Source organism: Megascapheus bottae, chromosome 17 (genome assembly GCF_031878675.1).
Source record: "Megascapheus bottae isolate mThoBot1 chromosome 17, mThoBot2.hap1, whole genome shotgun sequence".
In the NCBI taxonomy this organism is placed as follows: Eukaryota; Metazoa; Chordata; class Mammalia; order Rodentia; family Geomyidae; genus Megascapheus; species Megascapheus bottae.
The window spans coordinates 27,498,038-27,520,868 of NC_143525.1; the positions used below are offsets into that span (position 1 = coordinate 27,498,038).

Consider the following 22,831-nt stretch of genomic DNA (forward strand, 5'->3'; position numbering starts at 1 on the left):
ACCCCAAAGGGAGAATGGGGAGCAGGTCAGAGAGGACAAGCTAAAGCTCTTGGGCAATGCTCTCTGGCTGGCTGAGGCTTCTGCTGAGCAGCACTGAATCCCCTTCTGACACAGCCCAGGCCTTTTTTTTTTTTTTTTTTACCAGTCCTGGGCTTGAGCTCAGGGCCTGAGCACTGTCCTTGGACTTTCTCAAGGCTAGAGCTCTACCACTTGAGCCTCAGCACCACTTCTGTCTTTTTTCTATGTATGTGATACCAAGGAATCGAACCCGGGTCTTCGTGCATGCTAGGCAAGCACTTTAACCACAAACTCCCAGCCCCAGCCCAGGCCTTTAAAAAGCAGAACCGGCTGCCACAGCCCTCAGTGATGCCACACTATAGCACAATGGCACTTTCTGTTCGTCTCCCACCCATGTTCTCATTTGGGGGACAAAGGAGCCTTTAGGGTGGCCTTGAGGAGCCTTCCCAAACAACATCTCCTGCTTTGGAGGGAACAAAAAAAATGGCTTTGGGGCTATGGATAATTGCTCCTTGATAACCTGGGAAGAAGGGTGCATTGCTATGGAAACCCTAATTGAGGGACTTTCTGAGTCTCAAAGGGTTTTGTGTGGCATGTCTAAATAAAGACGACCAGGAGCCATTCCCCCATTGGTGGGTGGGGAGGGGAGTCTTCAAGTTGGCAAAATTCCTTTTCCTCATAGTCCAGGGGGAGATGACCCACAGCCCACCCCCCAGAGGCTGGGCGCCTGCACTTGGGAGATTCTTCCCTCTGGAATGGAGGCCCAGTGGACACCTCCATGCCCCCTTTCTGCCAGTAGCTAAGGCTGGCAGCGCAGATCATTGTAGCATCAGGCCTGGGTCAGCCTGTGGCATCCTGGAGGGAGGGGTGCTAGGCCAGTGCACAGGGCCAGGCCTCCCACCCCACCCCTGACATCTGGTCAGCACACTGGCCTGTTTGCTCAGTGCCCTGCGTTTGTGCAGCCCTTTAACTCGCTTCATCAGCTGGAGCACAAACACCAGCCAGTGCCCAAAGATGCCGCCACCCTACAATCCAGGGCCTGGGTTGCTTAGAGATGGGAGCAGATGTAGCCAAAATTGTGAAGGTAGATTTTCTACTTTATTACCCTGACCCCTGTCAGGGGCTGAAACCCTCACAGAAGAGGAGTTACAAATGTTGCTAGCTAGCAATAGTCCCCATAGAGGAAATACTTCTCTGAGGTTCCCCCCCCCCCCATCAAGTCTGACTTTAAACCCAAGGTAGAAATGATCCCATGGGAGGTGGAGTAGAGTGTAAAGAAAACAGAATAAACAGACTTGGCCAAGCCTTGAGGGAAGGGCAGAGGTGGGTAGGTAGGTTAGCTCTCCTGCTCTTGAACTCTGATTCTCTCATCAGAGAGGGTGATTGCACTGGGCTTCTGTCCCCCTTTGGAGAGCCCAGGTGCCAGGTGGTCAGGGCCCTCCAGGGCCCAGGGTCTGTTTGGCTTCCAAACTTCCTTGTTTTTGGCAATGTCTTGGGACCCCAAAGCAATCAGCTAAGTACCACTGGTTTGGGGAAAATTCACCCATCAGAAGTTTTGGCTCATGAATTTGCTCCAGCATGTGACCTAGGCTGAGGTGAACAGAAAGTGCAGTGGGGACCTGGCAGGTGAGGAGGGAGGTGTCTGGAGGGAAACGTCCCCCTTCCCTGCCCTTTTAGCAATGAAGCGGAAAGGTGACCACAAGGACCTTCTCCTGGGTATTGTGTGCTCAGAGGTACCTGGTTTGTTTGCATTAGAGAGCAAGCTGGCTTTGCTGAGTGTGCTTGTCTAGACTGGTACCTGAGTCCTGGCTTCTATAGTCTGTACAGGAGTTAGGTGTTCACCAGCTACTTGCGGACGAAGCTCACTTCCACAAGGGGCCTGAGGACCAGAACACCAGCCCATAGCCACTGCTTGGCACCCAAGCCTACCCAGGATGTGTGTGGCCTCTCCCTGAGGCCAAACTGTGCCCCAGGGCTGGTGGACTTGGCAAGCCATACATTTGGGAAGTGGGGGGGAAATCAGTGCCAGAGATACTATATAGTAATCTCCAGTCCCTACCCCTATCTCCGGTTACCAACTCCAGCTCGTGGAGAGAGAGGCATCTTAGAGTCTTCTAAGGAGGAGAGTCCACTCTGTGACCCAGGGCCTCAGCCTCTGGGAATTCTCACCCAGTGGTGGTGCTTGGTGACCAGGATGCCAGGGGAAGGACTGCCTGCCGCCGCTATTCTCCTCCTGGGAAGGTCACACAGCTGAATAACCAGGCCTGTTTATGGCAAAGCTGAAGAGCTGAGAGAAAATGAGTCATCGCAGGCTTCCCTGGGTGGGGTGGGGGGTCCATGTGGCAGTCCTGCTGCCCGGGTCTGGAAGGCAGGTTTTGCCCAGCAGAGCAGAAGCAGCTGAGTAGCTGTGACCAGAACCTGAAAGCCAGAAAAGAGGCCTGTGTTTCTCTCCCGTGAGCGAGCTTGTGAGTCAGGAAACAGCCTCTGCCGAGTGTTTCCCCTGGCCTCCGTCAGTACAGCAGGGCTGCAGCTTCCTATTTGGCAGCAGTGCTGGTTCCTCCCCTTCACCGGGCCCTGGCACCCATCCTGAGGCACCCAGCTCAGTCCCCAGCCAGTCAGCCATCACCACAGCCCTGAGCAGTGAGAAGTGCAGCCCAGGCCAGGCAGACACAGGAGGAAAGAGTGATCCAGCAGGGATGGGCAGACGCGTGAGGGAGGAGACCCCCTCACTGAAGAAAAACAAGGGTGAGTCCACAGGCAAATATGCACATCACTCTGTGGTGTGGCCCTGGACTGTGGGGAGGTCAGCCAAGGAGGACCAGGGAGGGGAGGCGCGGGCAGAGGAGGATGGGTCTAAAAGAAGCATCCAAAGGGATGTAGGAAATCTCCAGTGGGCAGGACTCAGTTCACTTGCTAAATAAGGAACACGTAAGAGGCAGGAGAGTAGGGAGAACTGCCTTAGACCCAAACTTAACTGTGTGTATCAGACCTGGCCATGTAAAACTGCCTAAGGCTGTGTAGTCTGCTAGCTGTGTCCACCCCTGACCACTTGTGAGTCCTGAATTTGACCTTCACCAACTAGGAAGAGGTCAGGCACTAGTAGCCTATGCCAATTACCCTAGCTACATTGGGAGGCTGAGATTGAGAGGATCTTGGTTCCATGCCAGCGGGGACAATAAAATTCATAAGATTCCACCTCAGTGGAAGAAGCTGGGTGTGGTGGTGTGTACCTGTTGTCTCAGCTAAGCCAGGAAACCTAGCTTTGAGCCACGTGCAGAGAAAAGGGCTAGAAGTTGGCCCAGGTAATAGAACACCTGCCTAGCAAATGCGAGGCCCTGAGTTCAAACTTCATGACCTAAAGCAACAACAAAAACCAGATTGTGGTTCCAGAAGTTTGGCCTAGTGGAACAGTGCTTGCCTACCATGTATGAAGACCGGGTTGGATTCCTCGGTACAACATACATAGAAAAGAGCCAGAAGTGGTGCTATGGCTCAAGTGGTAGAGCTCTAGCCTTGAGAAAACCCAAGGACAGTGCTCAGGCCCTGAGCCCAAGCCCAGGATTGGCAACAAACAAACAAACAAGAAAAACAGTTTACAACTACTGTGTGTATTCTTACTTTATTTTGCCAGCCCTGGCTTGAGCTCAGGGCCTGAGCACTGTCCTTGGGCTTTCCTCAAGCCTAATGCTCTACCACTTGAGCCACAGCACTACTTCCAGCTTTTCTATGTATGTGATACCGAGGAATTGAATCCCAGTCTTCCTGCATGCTAGGCAAGCACTCTACCACTAGGCCAAACTCCCAGCCTGTGTTATTACTTTAATGGTAAGGAAATCTCATTAGATTGTTCCTGGGCATAGCCAATGAGATAAAAATTCCCTGGCAGGAAGACAACCTTTAGAAGGAAGGGGACAAGAAGCCTAAAAGACTTAAATTATATTACCATTTAGAAAAGTAAGGGGCCAGGAGTTTGGCCTAGTGGTAGAGTGCTTGCCTAGCATGCACGAAGACCTGGGTTCAATTCCTCGGTACCATTTACATAGAAAAAAGTGGAAGTGGTGGTGCTGTGGCTCAAGTGGTAGAGCTGTAGCCTTGAGAAAAAGCCCAACGACAGTGCTCAGGCCCTGAGTTCAACCCCCACCACTAGCAAAAAAAAAAAAAGAAAAGAAAAAAGAAAAGGAAAGTAAAAGAAAAGTAATTTGTCCCCACAGAGAAACTTGTGTTCTCCTGTACTTACTCTTTTGTGGCCACACAATTGATTATTATCAGGATGTTTATGCTTTGGGTTTTAGCAGTCAAGGTCAACCTTAAAATTCTTTTCAGAGCAACTTCATCTGATACAAACACTAGGTAATTCCTAAAAGCTACAAAAATATTGGCTACCTATTTCAAACCTTCTGGTTTGGGGATGGTAGTTCATGCCTGTAATCTCAGCCCTCAGAAAGGTGGAGGGAGGAAGCTTGAGCATTTGAGGTTAGCCTGGGCTACAAAGTGAGTTTCAAACCAGACTTGGCTATATGTCAAGACCCTGTTTTAAGAAGATCTAAACAACAATAACAAAAAGCCCTTCTTTAGATTTAGAAAAAATGTGATGTAAGCTGAGCACTGGTAGCTCATGCCTATAATCCTAGCTACTCAGGTGGCTGAGATCTGAGGATCATAGTTCAAAACCAGCCTGGGCAAGAAAGTCTGAGAGACTCTTATCTCCAATTAATCACCAGAAAACTGGAAATGGTGCTGTGGCTTAAGTGGTAGAACACAAGCCTTGAGCTGAAGACCCCAGGGACAATGCCCAGGTCCAGAGTTTGAATACTACAACAACAACAAAAAAAGATTATTAGACAATATGCTCCCATATGATCATATGTTAAAATTTTGTAGGTGGGAGTCCAAAAAGCTGGAAGTAGAGCTGTGGCTCAAGTGGTAGAGCTCTAGCCTTAAGTAGATACAGTTCAGGGATAGCACCCAGGCTCTGAGTTCAAGTGCTAGTACTGGCATAAAAATGTGTGTATATATATATATATGTATATGGAAAATATTAAAGAGTGCTATATATGTATGCATATATGTGGAAATTATTGCAGCTATATGAGAATCATTACTTAAGGATTTTTTTTGGACAATAGTGTGGATTAAACTCAGAGCCTGGGCACTGTCCCTAAGCTTCTTTTGTTCAAGAGTAGTGTTCTACCACTTGAGCCACAGCTCTAATTCTAGCCTTTTCTGTTTATGAGGTATAGAGGGAATAGAACCAGGGCTTCATGTAAGGTTGGCCAAGCACTCTATCACTAAGCCACATTGCTAGCTCACTTAAGGATTTTTTTTTTTTACTACCAAATATTATTTGTACATGAAGGGTTTCATTTCCATACATTATACAGTGTATCCCATTAACTTCTCTCCCTCATTCTCTCCATTTTTTTTGTAGGTTATGGGGCTTGAACTTTGGGCCTGGGTGCTGTCTTTGAGCTCTTCAGCTCAAGGCTAGCATCCTACCTCTTGAGCTACAGCATCACTTCCTGGTTAATTGGAGCTAAGAATCTCATAGACTATAGTGCCTGGGCTGGCTTTGAGTTGTGATCCTCAGATCTCAGCCTCCTGAATCCCTAGGATTACAGGTGTGAGCCACTGCGCCTGGCTCTCCATTTTTCTTAACTTTTCCCTCCCTCTCTCTCTCTCTTTTCCAGTCCTGGGCTTGAACTCGGGGCCTGAGCACTGTCCTTGGACTTTCTCAAGGCTAGAGCACTACCATTTGAGCCTTAGCACCAATTCCAGCTTTTTTCTATGTATATGGTACGGAGGAATTGAACCCAGGTCTTCATGCATATTAGGCAAGCACTCTACTACTAGGCCAAACTCCCAGCCCCAACTTTACTCTTTTTTAATGTATATTTTCTTTCAAACATTTTACAACAGAGAAACTTATTTTTTTTGCCACAGGGTCTTTCTCAGTAGTCCAAGCTATCCTTGAACTTACCATCCACCTGCCTCAGCCTCCAGAGATTCACTACTTTTCTTTTTTTTTTTTTTTGCCATTCCTGGGCTTGAGCTCAGGGCCTGAGCACTGTCCTTGGACTTTCTCAAGACTAGAGCTCTACCACTTGAGCCTCAGCACCACTTCTGGCTTTTTTTTCCTATGAATGTGGTACCTAGGAATTGAACCCGGTCTTCGTGTATGCTAGGCAAGCACTCTACCACTAGGCCAAACTCCCGGCCCACTACTGTTTTTTGATCAGGAAAAAGTTCCTAATTTAAAATAGAAGATGTAGGTGTTGGCAGAAAATGATATAGTGTGATTTGCCCTAAGGCTCTGTTGAAGTTCTAGGAATGGCTGGCCAAAATAACTTGTTGGGGAGAAGAATTTTCTTAGTGTTGATAAGAATGTTTCAGGCAGGGAGAAGCTTACCAGCAGGAGGAACGACAAAAAAATCCTCTGTCCTTGGCCAGAGTTAGGGTAATGGTCTCATTCATGAACAGGTGAAAAATCAGCCTGTTTTCTCTGTTCTGAGTCTACAGCCAGAAGACTTCAGATGGGGGCAAGGCTGTGGGCTTGCCTCAAGCCTGGTTCTGTTGGCCTCTAACCATTCAAGGATAGCCTTGAGTTTGTAATCCTCCTGTCTCAGAAAGAAAATGGCAGGGTAGCGTCTGCTTTCCTGGACTATTTTCTAGCCCTATTGAAAGTTTCTTTCCTCAGGTAATTTTACTGTGGGGAATTCGCCTTAATGAAGTAATATCTGTATGGCAGTAGGTTCATTTTCAAGAACAAAACCATTTCTCTGGCTTGACGGAGGCCAGGCTCTTGGTCTCCATCTGCTAGACGGGATTCTACGTCTTCTTTCCTTCATCCTTCCTCTCTTCACCTGTCTTGGCTGGAGTGCAATCCCAGGCAGGAACATTTCCTTCTTTCACTTAGGCAGACCCAATCTTTGGACTTTCCAAGGTGGATATAGCCCTAGAAATGCCTTCTGTCCAAGGCTGCTTTGCTGGTATAACCAGCATGTGGCTACCTATATGTGTGAGATGTAGTACTGCACCCAGCCTTGAACTCACAGGTGGTAGGTGGCTACTTGGGTGGCAGGTGCAACAAAAGTACAGCTGGGCTCTTTTCATGCTCACCTGGGTACGTCCAGCCATAGAGTGAACCTATCCCTTTTGCTTTGTCTCCTGCATCTCTCTTTCCTTCCTCCTCTTAACCTTTTTGAGAAATCTAGAACAATGTAGCCCACTCTATAGGAAATAATTTTAAAATGTAAAGTTAACATACAATGCCCAGCCCAATGGCTCACACCTGCAATCCTAGTTACTCAGAAGGCTAAAATCTGAGGCTTGAGGTTGAAAGCCAGCCTGGGGAGGAAACTCTAGGAGATTCTTAGCTCCAATAAACTATTCAGAAAAAGGCCGGGAGTTTGGCCTAGTGGTTAAAGTGCTTGCCTGGCATGCACGAAGTCCCGGGTTCAATTCCTCGGTACCACATACATAGCAAAAAGCCGGAAGTGGTGCTGAGGCTCAAGTGGTAGAGCTCTAGCCTTGAGAAAATCCAAGGACAGGACTCAGGCCCTGAGCTCAAGCCCAGGACTGGCAAAAAAAAAAAAAAAAACTATTCAGAAAAAGCCAGAAGAAGCACTGTTGCTAAAGTGGTAGAGCACTAGCCTTGATCAAAAGAAGCTCAGGGATAGAGCTTAGGACCTGAGTTCCAGCCACAGGATCAGAAAAAAAATAAGCATACATTAATAATACAAAGGGTTTCGTTATGATAATTCCATCAGTGCCCACAGTGTTCTTTGAGCAAGTCCACCTCCTGTCTTTTCCTATGCACCCCGTTCATCCTCCCTGCTTTTGGACAGTGTTTGATGGGTTCCATTATGCTGACTTCATACATACATATGTATGTAATGTACCAACATTCTCTTCACCCTCCCTGTTCTTTCCTTCCCACTCCCCCCTCCACCATCCCCTTCTTGCTAATGCTCCTGAGCCTCCCCTTATACACTCATGTTCCAGAATCATTTAATTCTAGAGTCCACAGTTGAGTTGAGAATGTCTGTGATTTGACTTTTTGAGTTTGGCTTCTCTTGCTCAACTTGATGTTCTCTAGTTCCGCCCATTTTCCTGCACAGGACATAATTTCATTTTTCTTTATAGCTGAGTAATAGTCCGTGGTACCTATGTATCATACTTGCATTATCTACTCAGTGGTTGCTGGGTACCTCAGCTGACTCCATTATTTCCCTTTTATGAACAGTACAGTAAGAGATATGGAATTTGAGAGTCTGTGTGTGTGTGTGTCTGTGTGTGCGCACATGTGTGCACCAGTCCCAAGGCTTGAACTCAGGGTCTGAGCACCATCCCTGAGTTTTTTGCTCAATGCTAGTGCTCTACCATTTGAGCTACAACTCTACTTCTGACTTTTGGTGGCTACTTGAAATCTCATGGGAATCTCACTTTCCTGGGCTAACTTTGAAATGAAATTCTCATATCTCGGGCTGGGAGTTTGGCCTAGTGGTTAAAGTGCTTGCCTATCATGCATGAAGACCCGGGTTCGATTCCTCGGTACCACATACATAGAAAAAAGCCGGAAGTGGTGCTGAGGCTCAAGTGGTAGAGCTCTAGCCTTGTGAAAGTCCAAGGACAGTGCTCAGGCCCTGAACTCAAGCCCAGGACTGGCAAAAAAAAAAAAAAAAAGAAATTCTCATATCTCAGCCTCCTGAGTAGCTGACATGAGCCATTTCCCATACAAGTTTTTATGTGGACATATGTTTTTGTTTCTCTCAGGCATTTACTGGGTTTCTCTGTGTAGATTGTGTTTAATTGTCTGAAGAACTGGCAGACTGTTTTCCAAAGGACAATACCATTTCCATTCCCACTGGAAGTATATGAGTTCTAAGCCCTCTATCATCTCACCAGCATCCCCTGCCTTTCCAATTATGACTACCTTCATTGGTTTCAAGTAGTGTCTTATATGATTTTGATTTGCATTTTTCCAGGACAGATGACATGGAGCTCCTTTCCACCTTCTTGATGGTGCTGTTGGGGTGACAGAGGTTTTTGATGTCTACTGTACATGTATAAATGTAGGGAAAACAAGCAGCAATGATGAGGATAGAGAGATGCAAAGCCGGTCACAACTACCTCCATCAGTAGCCATGAGTTTTTCTTGCAGCGGCCACAGGTGTTAGTTTGTTTATGAGACAGTCTCCCTAAGTAGCCCAGGTTGGTCTAGAGCTCCCCTTATAATTCAAACTGGACTTGAACTCAAGATCCTCCTGCCTCAGTTTCTGATTGCTGGAATTATATGTGTGTGCCACTACAACCAGCTATAGCCATCTTTGGTTAAAACAACAACAACAAAAATGATTCAAGCTGGATGCCAGTCACTCATGTCTATAATACCAGATATTCAGGAGGCTAAGACCTGGAGGATTTCAGTTCCAAGCCACTGCAGGGGAAAAACGAATCAGCAAAATGCCAGACTAGAGGCATTGCTGGACTGGAGATAGGACTGAAGTGATAGAATGCCAGCCAAGAGCAATAAAGCCCAATGAGGTCCTGAGTTCAAACACCAGCACCACCAGAAAAAAAAATCAAGACAAACGAGGGAGGGAGACATAGTGTAGATGCATATGTACAAGCCTGAATTCAATGGAATAGTTTGACATCACTCCGAGAGCATCCTGAACAGGGACTGTCAGTGTGCACCGAAATGTGCCGCAGCACACATGGTCTCTCCCGGGAGGGGAACAGATAGCGGGTTGTCTGGGAGGATGTGCTTCCCCCCAGATCTATCAGAGTCCACAACTCTGTTGCGTGTTATCTTACCGTGCCTGGATTTCTGCAGCATCATTGAGGATTCCACTATAAAGTCATTTTTGACAAGCTTTCTCTCCACAGCTAGTGGCTGTGAGCCAGAGTGGCTGTGTTTGGAATAGAGCCTGAGCCTTTCTGATTTTGGCCCTGTCGGGTGCCAATTGATAACTAGGGTGGAGTTAGGTGGGGAGAGGCTCCCCTGCTCCAACTTAGAAATGTGAAAGCACAGAAACAGAGGGACAAAGGGTGAACAAATACAGCAGTGGTACTCATAGACACTATGTTGAAAATTAACCATACAACTTGTAGGTAGGGATGGGAGGGAAACACTGGGAATAAGGGAACGGTTGACATTGTCGAAAAACAAAGGTACTCATTACTTGACTTAGATAACTATGACCCCTCTGTACATCACCTTTATAATAACAATAGAAACATTTTTAAATTTAAAAAGACCCACAAGTTTAAAAGCAGTAACAACCAGCTCTCTTGTCAGCTGTGAGGGAACTGACAAGAATTCTTATCAGCACCTTCCAGAAACCTACTCTCAAAACTGAAAACAGCTTTTGCTGACATCTGCTCCTTCTGGGACTCTGATATTTTAATTTATAAAATGACACTCTTATCCCTAAATAGATTCTTATTTTCAGGGGGCTTTCTATGGAAGGCCCTTTGCCTATGCCAGGACTAGAGTTGGGGGACGAGGGTGAGCCCAGCCAGAAAATCAAACAGCCATCGCCTTTTACCTGGAATTGGATTTCTCCTTTACTCTCCCTCCTTCCTCTTCTCATCCACTGCTGTCCCAGGAGGGAAACCTTACAATTAGTAGTCATTACGCTGGGCTTACTCTGTGGATTATCTGGAGGGACAGTGTGATCTGCCGCCTAGACATTTTCTCTTCCCTCTCTTCCTAAACCTTCCCTCTCTCTCTTCCCCTCAGCTGCCAAACATGTTTGGTGACCTTCGCTCCACGTTTATTGCCTTGATGATTGGATCCTATGCCTCCTCAGCAGTCACCTTCCCAGGAATCAAGGTGAGAGCATGGCCATTTGCTTTATCCTAGTGTCCTGGCAGAGGCCTCCCAAAGGCTGTGCCACCCCTACATCTGATGAGAGAGAGAGAGAGAGAGAGAGAGAGAGAGAGAGAGAGAGAGAGGGAGGGAGGGAGGGAGGGAGGGAGGGAGGGAGGGAAGGAGGGAGGGAGGGAAGGAGGGAAGGAGTATTGTGGGTGATGGGGATGGCTTCTCCACACTCAGGCAGGATGCACCTGTTACCACAGAAGAAAAGAAAACCATGGGGGGATGGGCGATGTGGGCGTGTCATTGTAGTGTGTGACCCAAGTCCCCTCCCTACTCTGTTGTTATTGGGCTGCTGCTCCCATTAGCCAAGTACTGCACTTGGCCCAGTTGGTTCAGCTGTTTCCCTCCCAGGCAGGATTCTGAGCCTGTAGAAGTCAGGATAAAGCCACGGCTTTCATTGTCCACCAGGCTCAGCCAGTCCTATAGCTCTGCCAGAGCTTTGGCAGGGGCTGGCACCAAGTTATAGCCACACTCAGAAGTCCAGCGGGTGCTGTGGTGATGAGCAGGAGACATAGAGTAGTCGGCTGGGCATCTGGATTCCGGCCAGGTGTCCTGTGGATTTCCTCTTGCTCTCAAATGGTAAAGAAGCCCGCATACTCCTTGCCAAGTGGCTAGATGCCGGCCTCCTCTCTGTGTGCCAGCACTTTGGGGACCCTCATGTTGGTTCTCAGGATAATAACCTCTGGCATGTTCAACAGGCTGGGTACTCAGCGATTCCTATGCTGAGATCACATGGCTCCACAGAGGGACGCCCCTTGAGTACAGAGGGGAGCCTGTCACACGTGCTCTTCAAGGCATTAGAGAAACACCAGTGGATGAGGCTGGCAGCCTCCTGTCCGCAAGGAGTTAGGCTGATGGCAGACAAATAAATGACTCAAAAGACAGCCAGCTCTAATCACTGTCAGCCTGAGACAGGTGTGATGGGACAGCCCGCCAAGGCCTCACCAACATGGCAATATTTTGGTCCAATTGCATATGCAAGGCAGACAAATTGGGATTTTTAGATGTGAGGGTTTCTGATGGCCTAACAGGCCGGCTGGCAAGGGTCTGTTCCTCACGAAGCTCACTCAGCACAGGGCGAGAAAGCCCAGCCAGGTGCCGTCCCCCTGCTTTCCCACTCTAACTGACTCCCCCAGCTAACTCTGCCCTCTTGTCCCCACCTCTACCCCATGGTGCTGAGCAGCTTATCTACGACTCTGGCGCCTCCTTCATCATCATCCTCGTGGTCTGGGCCGGCTGCTCTGGGTTGGTTTTCCTCAACTGCTTCTTTAACTGGCCCCTGGAGCCCTTCCCTGGGCCAGAGGACATGGACTATTCGTAAGTTGGCCTGTGCTTCTCTGCCCCACCCTCACACTTGCCGGAGTCCTGGGCCACACCAACAGATACCTTTCTATGGCCTGCAGGGTGAAGATCAAGTTCAGCTGGCTGGGCTTTGACCACAAGATCACAGGGAAGCAGTTCTACAAGCAGGTGACCACGGTGGGGCGCCGCCTGAGCGTGGGCAGCTCCATGCGGAGTGCCAAGGAGCAAGCCGCGCTGCAGGAGGGCCACAAGCTGTGCCTGTCCACCGTGGACCTGGAAGTGAAGTGCCAGCCAGATGCTGCAGGTACTCACTCACCTTCTCATCCACCGCCCGCCCCAGTCCTGTGACCTGGAGGCAGTGACCCCAGATTGGGTGGGTACTGTCTCACTGAATTCCCACGTCATCCCCCACAGGGCAGCGGCACCACCAGCCTTGTTTTTATAAGCAAACATATTAAGAGAGAAGTGCGGGCTGGGAGGGAGGCGCTGTTCCATCCAGCATCCGCGCCATGCCTCTCCCAGGGCAGGGCCTTTTTCTCATTTCCCCTCCTCACATCCAGCATGAGGTCAGCACATTGGGTCTCCCTCCCTGGCACTCAGCCCCCAGAGGGTGAGGGGCCCGCGTTCCCAGCCCTGAGCCCCCACCTTCTCCCCACAGCGGCCCCCTCCTTCATGCACAGCGTGTTCAGCCCCATCCTGCTGCTCAGCCTGGTCACCATGTGTGTCACACAGCTGCGGCTCATCTTCTACATGGGGGCCATGAACAGCATCCTCGAGTTCCTGGTCAGCGGTGACCAGAAGACAGGTAGGTGACCCCTGGGTCCCAGGGGACACTGGGTCACTTCCACTGGCCACACCAGCTGGGAGGTGTGAGGCCGGGCTGGATCAGCTGGGCCTGTTGGCCCATCCGAGCTGAGCGGTTTCGTCACTGCCAGCCTGACGGTTCTCTATGTCCCCGTCAGAGTTTCCCAGCTGAGGAAGGAGGAAGGGACTGAAATAGCTCCTTGTGTTTAGGGTGTGGGGTGTCTGTTTCCAGTACTGGTGGGGGAGCCCAGAGTGTGTGTGTGTGTGTGTGTGTGTGTGTGTGTGTGTGTGTGTGTGTGTGAATGAAACAGCAGACCTCGGGCCTACATCTGGGGGCTGCTGATGGCAGCAAGCGCAGCACCACCTAGATTCCTGAAGACCACAAACATGGTGCCTGGAGGGCTGCGGTTCCAGGGGAGGATGTGTGTCCAGTGGACACAGCAGTTAGGGCCACGCTGGGATCTGTGTCTTCTACTGGGAAACAGAGAAACAGAGGCTTCCCAGGAACAAGTAATCTAGTCGAGGCTTGTTAGCTCTGGTAAACAGGGCTGCTAGATAACCAGTAGGAAAACAGCAGCAGAAGGTCTTCATCTGAGGAGCGCCTTTGCACCTCCGTGCCTCCCTGGGCCAGCTGAGTCAGCGTTAGTCATCTGTAGCAGCAGCAGCAGCAGCAGCAGCAGCCGCCGCCATGGCGGCTGCAGGACCAGCAGTCTGCAAGGCCTCTTTGTTGGCAGGCTCACTGGTGTGCAGCTTTTTGTTGGTTTTCTTGTGTGTACCGAAGAGCTGATGCTCTGTAGGGAAGCAGATGCCAGTTTGGAACAGTAATAAGTTCTGCTTTCACAAAAGAAAAAGATAGCCAAGGGAATCAGATGATATTGGACAAGTGGAGAATCCAACAGGCAAAGTTATACTGAATACTTGACAGAGCAAAGGCCATGGAGAACCCTACAGGGGAAAAAAATAACTGATTTAGATTTGTTCAGTGATGATTCCACAAAATTTACCCTTAAAATTTAAAAAAAATGTGAATGTATGTATGTATGTATATTTTGGCTGTAGTAAGATTTTGAACACAGGGCCTTTGTTTTTTAGGCAGGTACTCCACCATTTGAGCCATACTCCCACATTTCATAAAGAGACAGGCTCTCTATTTCCTGGTCTTGAATTTGTGGGCTCAAGCAATCCTCCTGTCTCCTGAATACATGTGTGTAACACTGCAAGTGGGAGAACCTTATGTAATGCTCTTTAAAAATCCATGGACTAGCCAGGTGTGGTGGCTCATGCCTTTAATCCTAGCTATGCAGGAGGTTAATATCTGAGGATTGAAATTCAAAGCCATTCCAGGCAGAAAAGTCTGTGAAACTGTTATCTCTAACACACTACCAAAAAGCCAAAAGTGGAGTTGTGGCTCAAGTGGTAGAGTGCTAGACTTGAGCACAAAAATTCACAATGCCTAGGCCCTGGTTTCAAGCCCCAGGACTGACATTAAATTAATTAATTAATAAAATTAATAGAATGTAGACAGACACCCCTGTTATAAGCACTAAAACTTATGGAACTGTAGAACCTGGGGTAGGCAGAGGTTGCCTGTCCTGTTCTATAGTCACAAAGTAACAGCTTGGTCTTTTACTCAGGTAAAAATAGTTTTGCTGCCCCAGGGGATTTTTTTTCCGAGTATTTCCTACATAAACTTTCAAAAGCCAATTTTGAGCCAGTGGCTCATGCCTATAATCCTAGCTACTCAGAAGGCTGAGATCTGATGATCCTGGTTTAAAGCCTGTCCAGGCAGAAAAGTTAGTGAGACTCTTATCTCCAATTAACCAACAAAAAGCCAGAAGTATAGGTGTGGCTTAAATGATAAAGTAATAGCTATAAACAAAACAAGCTGGACAAGAGCACAAAGCCTAGAGTCCAAGCCCCCAGTACCAGCCACCAAAAAAAAAAAAAAGGTCAGCTTGAGCTGGACACCATAGTACCAGCCTGTAAATCCTAGCTTATGCAGGAAGCTAAAATAAAATACTAAGTTTGAGGCTGGTCTGGGCAACATAGCAAATCTCTGTCATTTTTAAATTTAAAAAAAATCAGTTTCAAAGAATAGAGGAAATCAGGGCAGGAAGTTTGGTCTGGCTTTGTCTAGAGTGGCTGCTGCTGGATCAAGGAGTAGGTGGGGGTATCAGATGGCATGGCAGATTCTTGCACCTTTCTCTGTCTGAGTGCAGCAGGAAATGACGGTGACAGAACAGCATTCCCACAGGGTCACACGTTAGTGGGGGACTTGGTTTCTGCCAGGCCTTCTGTACCCAGCATGCCACTTCCCCATCAGAGCACTGGCCAACAAATGTAGGCCTGCCCCGTGATGAGGCACCAGCAGACAGTTCTTTCTCTCTCAGATCCTTCCTGGGAGCCTGGCCAGGCTTAGCCACTTCTGAGCCTTCTGAAGGAAGGTCTCAGGTGGAAGGGGAGGGTGGGTGGGCCAGACTAGGAGCTAGCCTATTTCCTCTGCATCTACTTGCAATAGTTGTTTCAACTGTCTGCCACTAACCTCTTTCCTTTGTGCTTTTCTTCCTTTGCTTCTTCAATGCAGTGATGGCCACGGGTAAGCAGGGGTTTGTCCCACCTTGACCGTCCCTCTTGACTGAACTAGTGGGGGGAGAATCTAGGGGGGGAGCAATTAACTTTTAGCTATTTCCCTGACACCCTCCCTACAATAATTTTAAGTCTCTTTGAAGATGGATGCTCTTACGTCAAAGTTCCTGAGACTGGTGCCTTCCTGGTATATTTCTAGAGGCAGAAAACTAATGGCTAGTCACACAAAGCCTCAATTGTGAGCATTGGTAATTTTGTGGTTCTCAAGACATCGTGACTTCCTAGAACTTCTGGTGGGGGATCATTGTGACATACTGGATTTCATTAGCCATTTCTGGGACATAGGCAGTGAATTTGGAGCAGAAAATGAGGTAACCTGTCTCTTGATCCAGCTTTGAATTTGAGAGGTTAAGGACTTGAGGCTTTGCAGTAAGCAAAGGGTTTGGGGGAAGACCCCAGAAATGGGCCTGCAGATTCTAGGTCCCTTCAGCTTCCACCTGGCCTCTCCCCCCGGGTCTCTGTGACATGTCACACTGTATTTTTCTTCAGTCGCCCTGTACACCTCCATCTTTGGTGCACTCCAGCTGCTCTGCCTGCTGACAGCCCCTGTTATCGGCTACATCATGGACTGGCGGCTAAAGGAATGTGAAGATGCCTCTGAGGAGCCCGAGGAGAAAGACGCCCCCCAGTGCGTAGGCCCATTCCCAGCCCCCAGAGAAAGATCACTGAAAAGAACTATCTTGGCAGGGCCAAGGTGGGCACGTTCAATTTTATAGGCAGCAGGAAGGGTGAGAGAGAAGTGGGCCCTGTACTCTCTCAAGTCCTTGAGTGCTTACTGGCTCTCCAGTGTCTCCCACCTCGTCTTTGATGCAACGAAGTCTGGGAGGGACTGGGCTAGATGAAAGAAGGGGAGACACCAGAGGAAAGACCAGGGCCCCAGGAAGGCCTCAGATCCTTGGCAAACCAGCAGCATGGGGCGATCATAAAGCCACTTGCCTCGGGGTTTATTCCACTCAGTTCTAGTAGAAAGCTGCTACAACCACATGTGCTAATGGATTTGTTGATGTTTGTAAGGATTAAACAAGGTGCTGGAGCCCTACTTTATAAAAGGGCTGGGCTGTAAGATCAGAGGATAAGCTAAACTTGTCTTCTACAACTCCACCTTAATTATAATAAGCTGTTATTTATTGTGTCGGGCTCAGTGCCAAGCACTTAACACACAATGCTTTAGTTCAGCATCCTGACACCATGGGAGGTGTGGACTGGTATAGTACCCATTTTACAGATGAGGGGACTGAAGTGAGCTGTTTGAGTCACCTGCCCGAGGTCACGTAGTTAGGGAGTAGTAGGTCTGAGACTCCCTGCTCCTCTCTGGGTACTTGGCTTTCACTCTTGGGTGTCAGTGTGGGTGGTGAGATTGGCCTCAGCAGTAGTTAATTCACAAGGAAATAATTACAGAGAATACTCTGTTATCTAGGTCAGGCCCTACAGCCAAGGGGTTATTTGTGCCCATCCCCACTCCATCTGCTGCATATTTATTTCCTCTTCACCCTCTCCTGCCCCCGAAAGGAGAAATCCATTTTTTCCTCTGTGTCTCTCTGTCTGTCTGTCTGTCTGTCTCTTAGTTGGCTTATTATCTGGTTTATTACCAGCTTGCTGCAGGACTGTGGGAACTCAGTGCTAATGGTGGTGAGGCTTTTGCCGCATCCAAGCCCAGGGGAACCTCTGCTTCCCTTCCCCTCACCTGAGCTCCCGTCCTTGGGCAGTGTATGTACTGAGGGTCACCATCCTGGGTCAGGGACCTTCTACTGAGTTTCACATTCATGCAAAAACCAGAGGTGGCCTAGGGAGTGTCCTGCAATTAGTCTAGCCCCGACAGAGCCCCTAACATATGCTGTAAGTCTCGCATCAGTCCATAAGCTAGGTTCCCCTAATCCTGACTTGCTGGGAGGACTGACTTCCTCCAGGGAGCCTCCCCACTCCTCAGCCATGGTGTGTGCTGTCTTCACAGAGGTGAGAAAAAGAAGAAGCGTGACCGGCAGATCCAGAAGATCACCAATGCCATGCGGGCCTTTGCCTTTACTAACCTGCTGCTCGTAGGCTTTGGGGTGACCTGCCTCATTCCCAATCTGCCCCTGCAGGTGGGTATGGACAAAAAAAGAGGTCATGGAGGGGGGTGGTCATAGAACAATGAGAAGGACATTTGTTTAGACACTGAAAACTATATTATGTGCCACAGACGCCATCAACAAAGACAATGTGACCTTTTGTGGTGTGTGCCAGTCCTGGGGCTTGAGCTCGGGGCCTGGACTCCATCCCTGAGCTTTTGTGCTCAAGGCTACCAGTCTGCCACTTGAACCACGGCTCTACTTTTGGCTTTTTGACAGTTAACTGGAAATGAGAGGGTCATGGGCTTTCTTCCCTCAGCTGGCTTTGAATCATGATCCCCAGATCTCAGCCTCCTGAGTAGCTAGGATTCTGGGCATGAGCCATTAGTACCCAGAGCTTTATTTAACCACTGTTATTTATGGTTTTCTCTATGCCCAGTGGGAGGAAGAGCTGTAAAGGAGACTTGGGTTCTTGTACAGAGCTCTTCTCCATGAGAACACATTGCTCTTCTTCGTCTTTTGGTTACCTTGCATGCCATGAACACCATCATCATCCATTTCTTGGAACTGTAGGGCAGTAGTGTGGTTGCTTGTTTTGCATTTGCTCAAACATCTGGAATGCAGTGTCTAAAGAAGCGTGGCCAGTCAGTAGTAGCACTGCTGGGAACATCTCCATCTAGTACAAGAGTGCCCACAGGGCTTCTGGCCCGGAAGGACTGAAAAACAATGATCCTGGCCTCGCTGTGGAGCTCTGGTGGCCACAAATTCTAGCTCCTCCTGCCTCAGCCTCATAGGTGTTGGGATTCACAAACATACTCCAGCACCCAGCTTTACGCAGCTTTTACACCCAGCTTTTCTGATGTTTTGTTTTGTTTTTGCCAGTCCTGGGGCTTGAACTCAGGGCCTGAGTCCTGTCCTTGGGCTTTTTCCTCAAGGCTAGATCTCTGCCACTTGAGCCACAGCACCACTTCTGGCATTTCTATGTATGTGGTATGGAGGAATCAAACCCAGGTCTTCATGCATGCTAAGCAAGCAGTCTACCACTAAGCCAAACTCCCAATCCCTGATGTTTTTAAAACCTGACTTGCTATAGACTGGGAGCAATGTGTACTTTGTCACCTGCCCAGCCCCACCCTTTGGCTTGTCATAACATTCAGGCAGTAGATTTTGGCCCAGTCCCCAAATTAACACACATTAAGAGACATACATGATGGCATTGCATTGCTTCCCAACGGGCATAGCCCAAGACCATATGGTATGTCAGACCAGTTCCAGGAGAAAGGGAAGAGGCCCTTCCTGTTTACAAGGGGCCAGGTGTTGAGCTAGGTTGAGCACGCAGGTGTGGGCACCCACAGGTAGTCAAGTGTACGTGCCAACACTGGGCATGCAAACCAGAGTAACCCATGAGAGACAGGCACCCGTTTCAAGCGGCAGGCTCTTTGCTCGTGGGTCCTCCCTGGTCTCCTGAGCTGCTCTGTCTGTGAAGATGGAAGACCCTGGCTCTGACCATCTTGCCCAGTCCAGGGCAATGCTCAGTGGAGTACAGTTTTGTTTTGTTTTTTTGTTTTTTAGCAAGTTCATTGCAGGAAAGTTGTGAAAAGGCAGCAAGGCCTTGGAAGGACAGAGAAGGAGCCTGTGTATGTTTGTGTGTGTGTACATGTGCGTGTGCATTAACCACAGCCCTGCCAAGGGCAGCCCTCTCAACCCTGCCAAGGGCAGCCCCTTCCCCCTCCACCACCCACATTCCTAGGAGCAGGTCCTAGCTGTTAAGCAAGATGTCAGGGCTGTGTATAAAACACACAAAGGGCAAACACAGGGCTGTGGTGGCAACTCAGTTGCTCTGATGTTCTCATATCATTCACAAGGGTGCCTCTGAGCTTGCTGAGCTGTCAGTGGTGTCCTTCTCAGGAAGGGGGCTACTCTAATGCTATAGGGTATTGTTAAGGCCAGCCACCTGCCAAGGTGCTAGGCACAGAGACCTCAGATAAGGCAAAGACAGCTCAAGGTCATGGTTAATAACTTCCTGCTCAATGATGCATAAATGCATGGTTATCCATAGAACTAGTAGTCCTAAGGGTGGGGGGGGGGAGAGGATCCCTAATCTGTAGCATCTGCAGATGCTTTGTAGTAAACGCTCTCATCTTGGCTCTCAATATGATATCAGTGAATGTAGAAGGAAAAAGTGAAAAAAAATGCTCAGTAACCATCACGGTATGCTATTACCTTCCATGTAACCAATGTGAGACACCTTCAGAGCACAGGTAGTAGTAAAACAGTACAGCAATGAGAAACAAACTGGCAGTAGCTCATGCCTGTAATCCTGGTTACTTAGGAGGCTGAGATCCAGAAGATTTTGATTCAGAATGAGTCTGAGGGGCCGGGAGTTTGGCCTAGTGGTAGAGTGCTTGCCTAGCATGCACGAAGACTGGGGTTCAATTCCTCAGTACCACATACATTAGGAAAAAAAAAACAAAAAAAGCCAGAAATGGTGCTGTGGCTCAAGTGATAGAGCTCTAGCCTTGAGAAAACCCAAGGACAGTGCTCAGGCCCTGGTCTCAAGCCCCGGACCAGGAAAAAAAAATTAGTCTGAGCCAAAAAGTCTGTAAGCATGTGTCTGAAGTAAAAAGCCAGGCTGGGGACATGTCTCAAGTGGTAGAAGGCCATTGAACAAAATGAGAGGCCCTGGATTTAAACCCTGGTATTAGCAGTGAATGGGGGAGGGAGGAAGGGAGGGAAGAAAGGAGAAAGTGATGCATTTTGTGTACTCACTACCCTTGTATAAGCTTGTTATAAGCTTATACAATTTAATTTTTAATCACGACTGTGTTTAACAACTGGCTATATAACTAAGAATTCAACAGTCAGCTCTGGGTAGATGGGAGCAGCCAATTCCAGGTTGCCCCTGCTTCTGTGCTAGGAAAGGGAGGGAGGGAGAAGGGGAGGGCCTGGGGGTCTGCCACTCACTCTCTGTTCTCCTTCCCAAAGATCTTCTCCTTTGTTCTACACACCATCGTGCGAGGATTCATCCACTCTGCCGTTGGGGGCCTGTATGCTGCTGTGTAAGTCCTGGAAACTGTGGGTGGCTTTCTGGTGAGGAGAGGACATGAACTGAGGGTGGGGGCATGGGATTGAGTCCCTGGGGCTGAGCCAAACCTGTCCCATTATCAGAGTAGGTACCAGGGTTTCTGTTGGCCATGTCAAGGGAGGGCCACACCTGTCAGCAGGTAGGACATTGGGCAGACAGTTGGATGCCCATGAGCCTTGGCATTTAACACGAAATCATTCTTTCACCTTGGGTCAATGCCTCTGGAGCAGTGCGTGAGGGCTCAGCTGCATCCTGGGACTGCCTCTGGCTGCTCATTAGGACAGCCTGAAGCTAAAGGTTGAAGTTCAAATGGCTCTCCACAGGGGCAGCGACATGGGTAACTGACCCCGGAATGTGCCAGGCTCTCCTTGCCCAAGGCCCCAAAAGCCCTACTGCTGCCATAACCATCTTAGGCTTTAGCTGAAATGAAAGCTGCACTTTTTCCAAGAGGCTACACAGCTGGCTCTCCTTTGGCCCCCTGCTTGGTCCTAAAACTAGAATCCAAACACACCATTTACCATTTCTTGACTAGCTCATTGCTTGCTGGAAGCCCCTTCCCTTCCTGGGGTTTACCAAGACAACCCAGAACTCTTTCCTCTTCCAGCAACATCCCACGGGGGTCATTCCAGGCCGGCCTATCCCCTGTCCAAACCCCCCCCCCCACCCATGGAGGAAGTTGTGGCTGCCTTGGCAGGGTGTGAGGGAGTAGGGCAAGAGCTGTGATGCTGAGTTTCCGTGATTACACAATGCTGCTCTGGAGGAGGGTACAGCAGAGCCAGGCCCAGCCTCGGACCTGCTCCCTGGGCACGTTTCCCAAGCTGCAGACTCCTGCTGGCACCACGCTTTCCACTTAACTCCACCAGACACCCACAGGCTTAGGGCACATCTGGTTGCATGGGGGCCGGGGGAGAGGGAGGCAGGCTTTTCTTAGAATCTGGGGCCTTGGGGTGGTCCCAACCAGAAAGTGCAGCTGCTGAGGAGAAAGGAACCCAGGGCCAGCACCCAGCCCTCTCAAAGATCTCCTGCCTCAGGCAGAGGCCAAAGGTGCCTCTGTGGGTACTGGTGGAACCAGGCCAGGGTAGGGTGAGGGAAGCCCAAGAATGGCACGGGCCATTGACAGGTCTCCATTGCCCCCACAGGTACCCCTCTACCCAGTTTGGCAGCCTCACAGGACTGCAGTCTCTGGTCAGTGCACTCTTTGCTCTCCTCCAGCAGCCTCTGTTTCTGGCCATGATGGGTCCCCTCCAAGGAGACCCTCTATGGGTAAGAAGGGCTGGGCAGGGGTCACCTCTCCACTCCATTGCCTGGGAGCTGGGAGCCTTAAGGACAGGCTGTTTGGGAACTTTGGTTAGGACAAAATCAGGTCACCTTTGTGACTGTTGCCAGGCAAAAGGAAAAAAATGGTCTCTCTGTACCTGATTTGTGAAAAACAGAAGAGAGTTCCTGTAAATCCTGCCAAGAGCTGGGATTCTTAAGCAGGTACCATGAATTGTCCCAACCTCAGGCTGGGCCCTGAGGGCAGCTGCTGAGTGGGCAACCAGGAAATTTGGATATTGGAATGTGGAGTGACAGGCCCTGTTGAGCTTTTCTTTCTTTTCCTTTGTTTGTTTGTTTCTTTCTTTTTTTGCCAGTCCTGGGCTTGAACTCAGGGCCTGAGCACTGTCCTTGGACTTTCTCAAGGCTAGAACTCTACCACTTGAGCCCTCAGCACCACTTCCAGCTTTTTTCTATGTATGTGCTACCAAGGAATCGAACCCGGGTCTTCGTGCATGCTAGGCAAGCACACTCTACCACTAGATCAAGCTCCTGGCTCCTTTTTCTTATTTTCTGATGCCAGTCCTGGGGCTCAGATCCTAGGCACTGAGCCTTTTTTTTTCCCCTCAAGGCTAGTGCTCTACCAGTTGAACCACATCTTCATTTCTGACATATTTTTGTACGTGGCTAATTGGAGATAAGAATTTTACAGACTTAACCTGCATGGGCTGGCTTTGAACCATGATTCTCAGATCTCAGCCTCAGCTTCTTGAGTAGCTATGAGGATAGGCA

The 22,831-nt window shown here is 49.1% G+C and overlaps 1 protein-coding gene across 4 annotated transcripts in view; it reads left to right on the forward strand.

The window, feature by feature from the left end:
- The window catches only part of Slc43a2 (solute carrier family 43 member 2), a 50,080-nt gene that overhangs the window by 21,071 nt on the left and 6,178 nt on the right, over positions 1-22,831 (forward strand). For 3 of the 4 annotated variants that reach the window (XM_090350458.1, XM_090350459.1, XM_090350460.1), the window contains exons 6-14: positions 10,763-10,855; positions 12,084-12,217; positions 12,304-12,506; positions 12,861-13,007; positions 15,591-15,602; positions 16,142-16,280; positions 17,604-17,733; positions 20,686-20,759; positions 21,925-22,048. In XM_090350458.1, coding sequence (XP_090206584.1) covers positions 10,763-10,855; positions 12,084-12,217; positions 12,304-12,506; positions 12,861-13,007; positions 15,591-15,602; positions 16,142-16,280; positions 17,604-17,733; positions 20,686-20,759; positions 21,925-22,048 — 1,056 coding nt within the window. The remainder of the gene's footprint in view (positions 1-10,762; positions 10,856-12,083; positions 12,218-12,303; positions 12,507-12,860; positions 13,008-15,590; positions 15,603-16,141; positions 16,281-17,603; positions 17,734-20,685; positions 20,760-21,924; positions 22,049-22,831) is intronic. The other variant, XM_090350461.1, reaches the window with a different exon arrangement.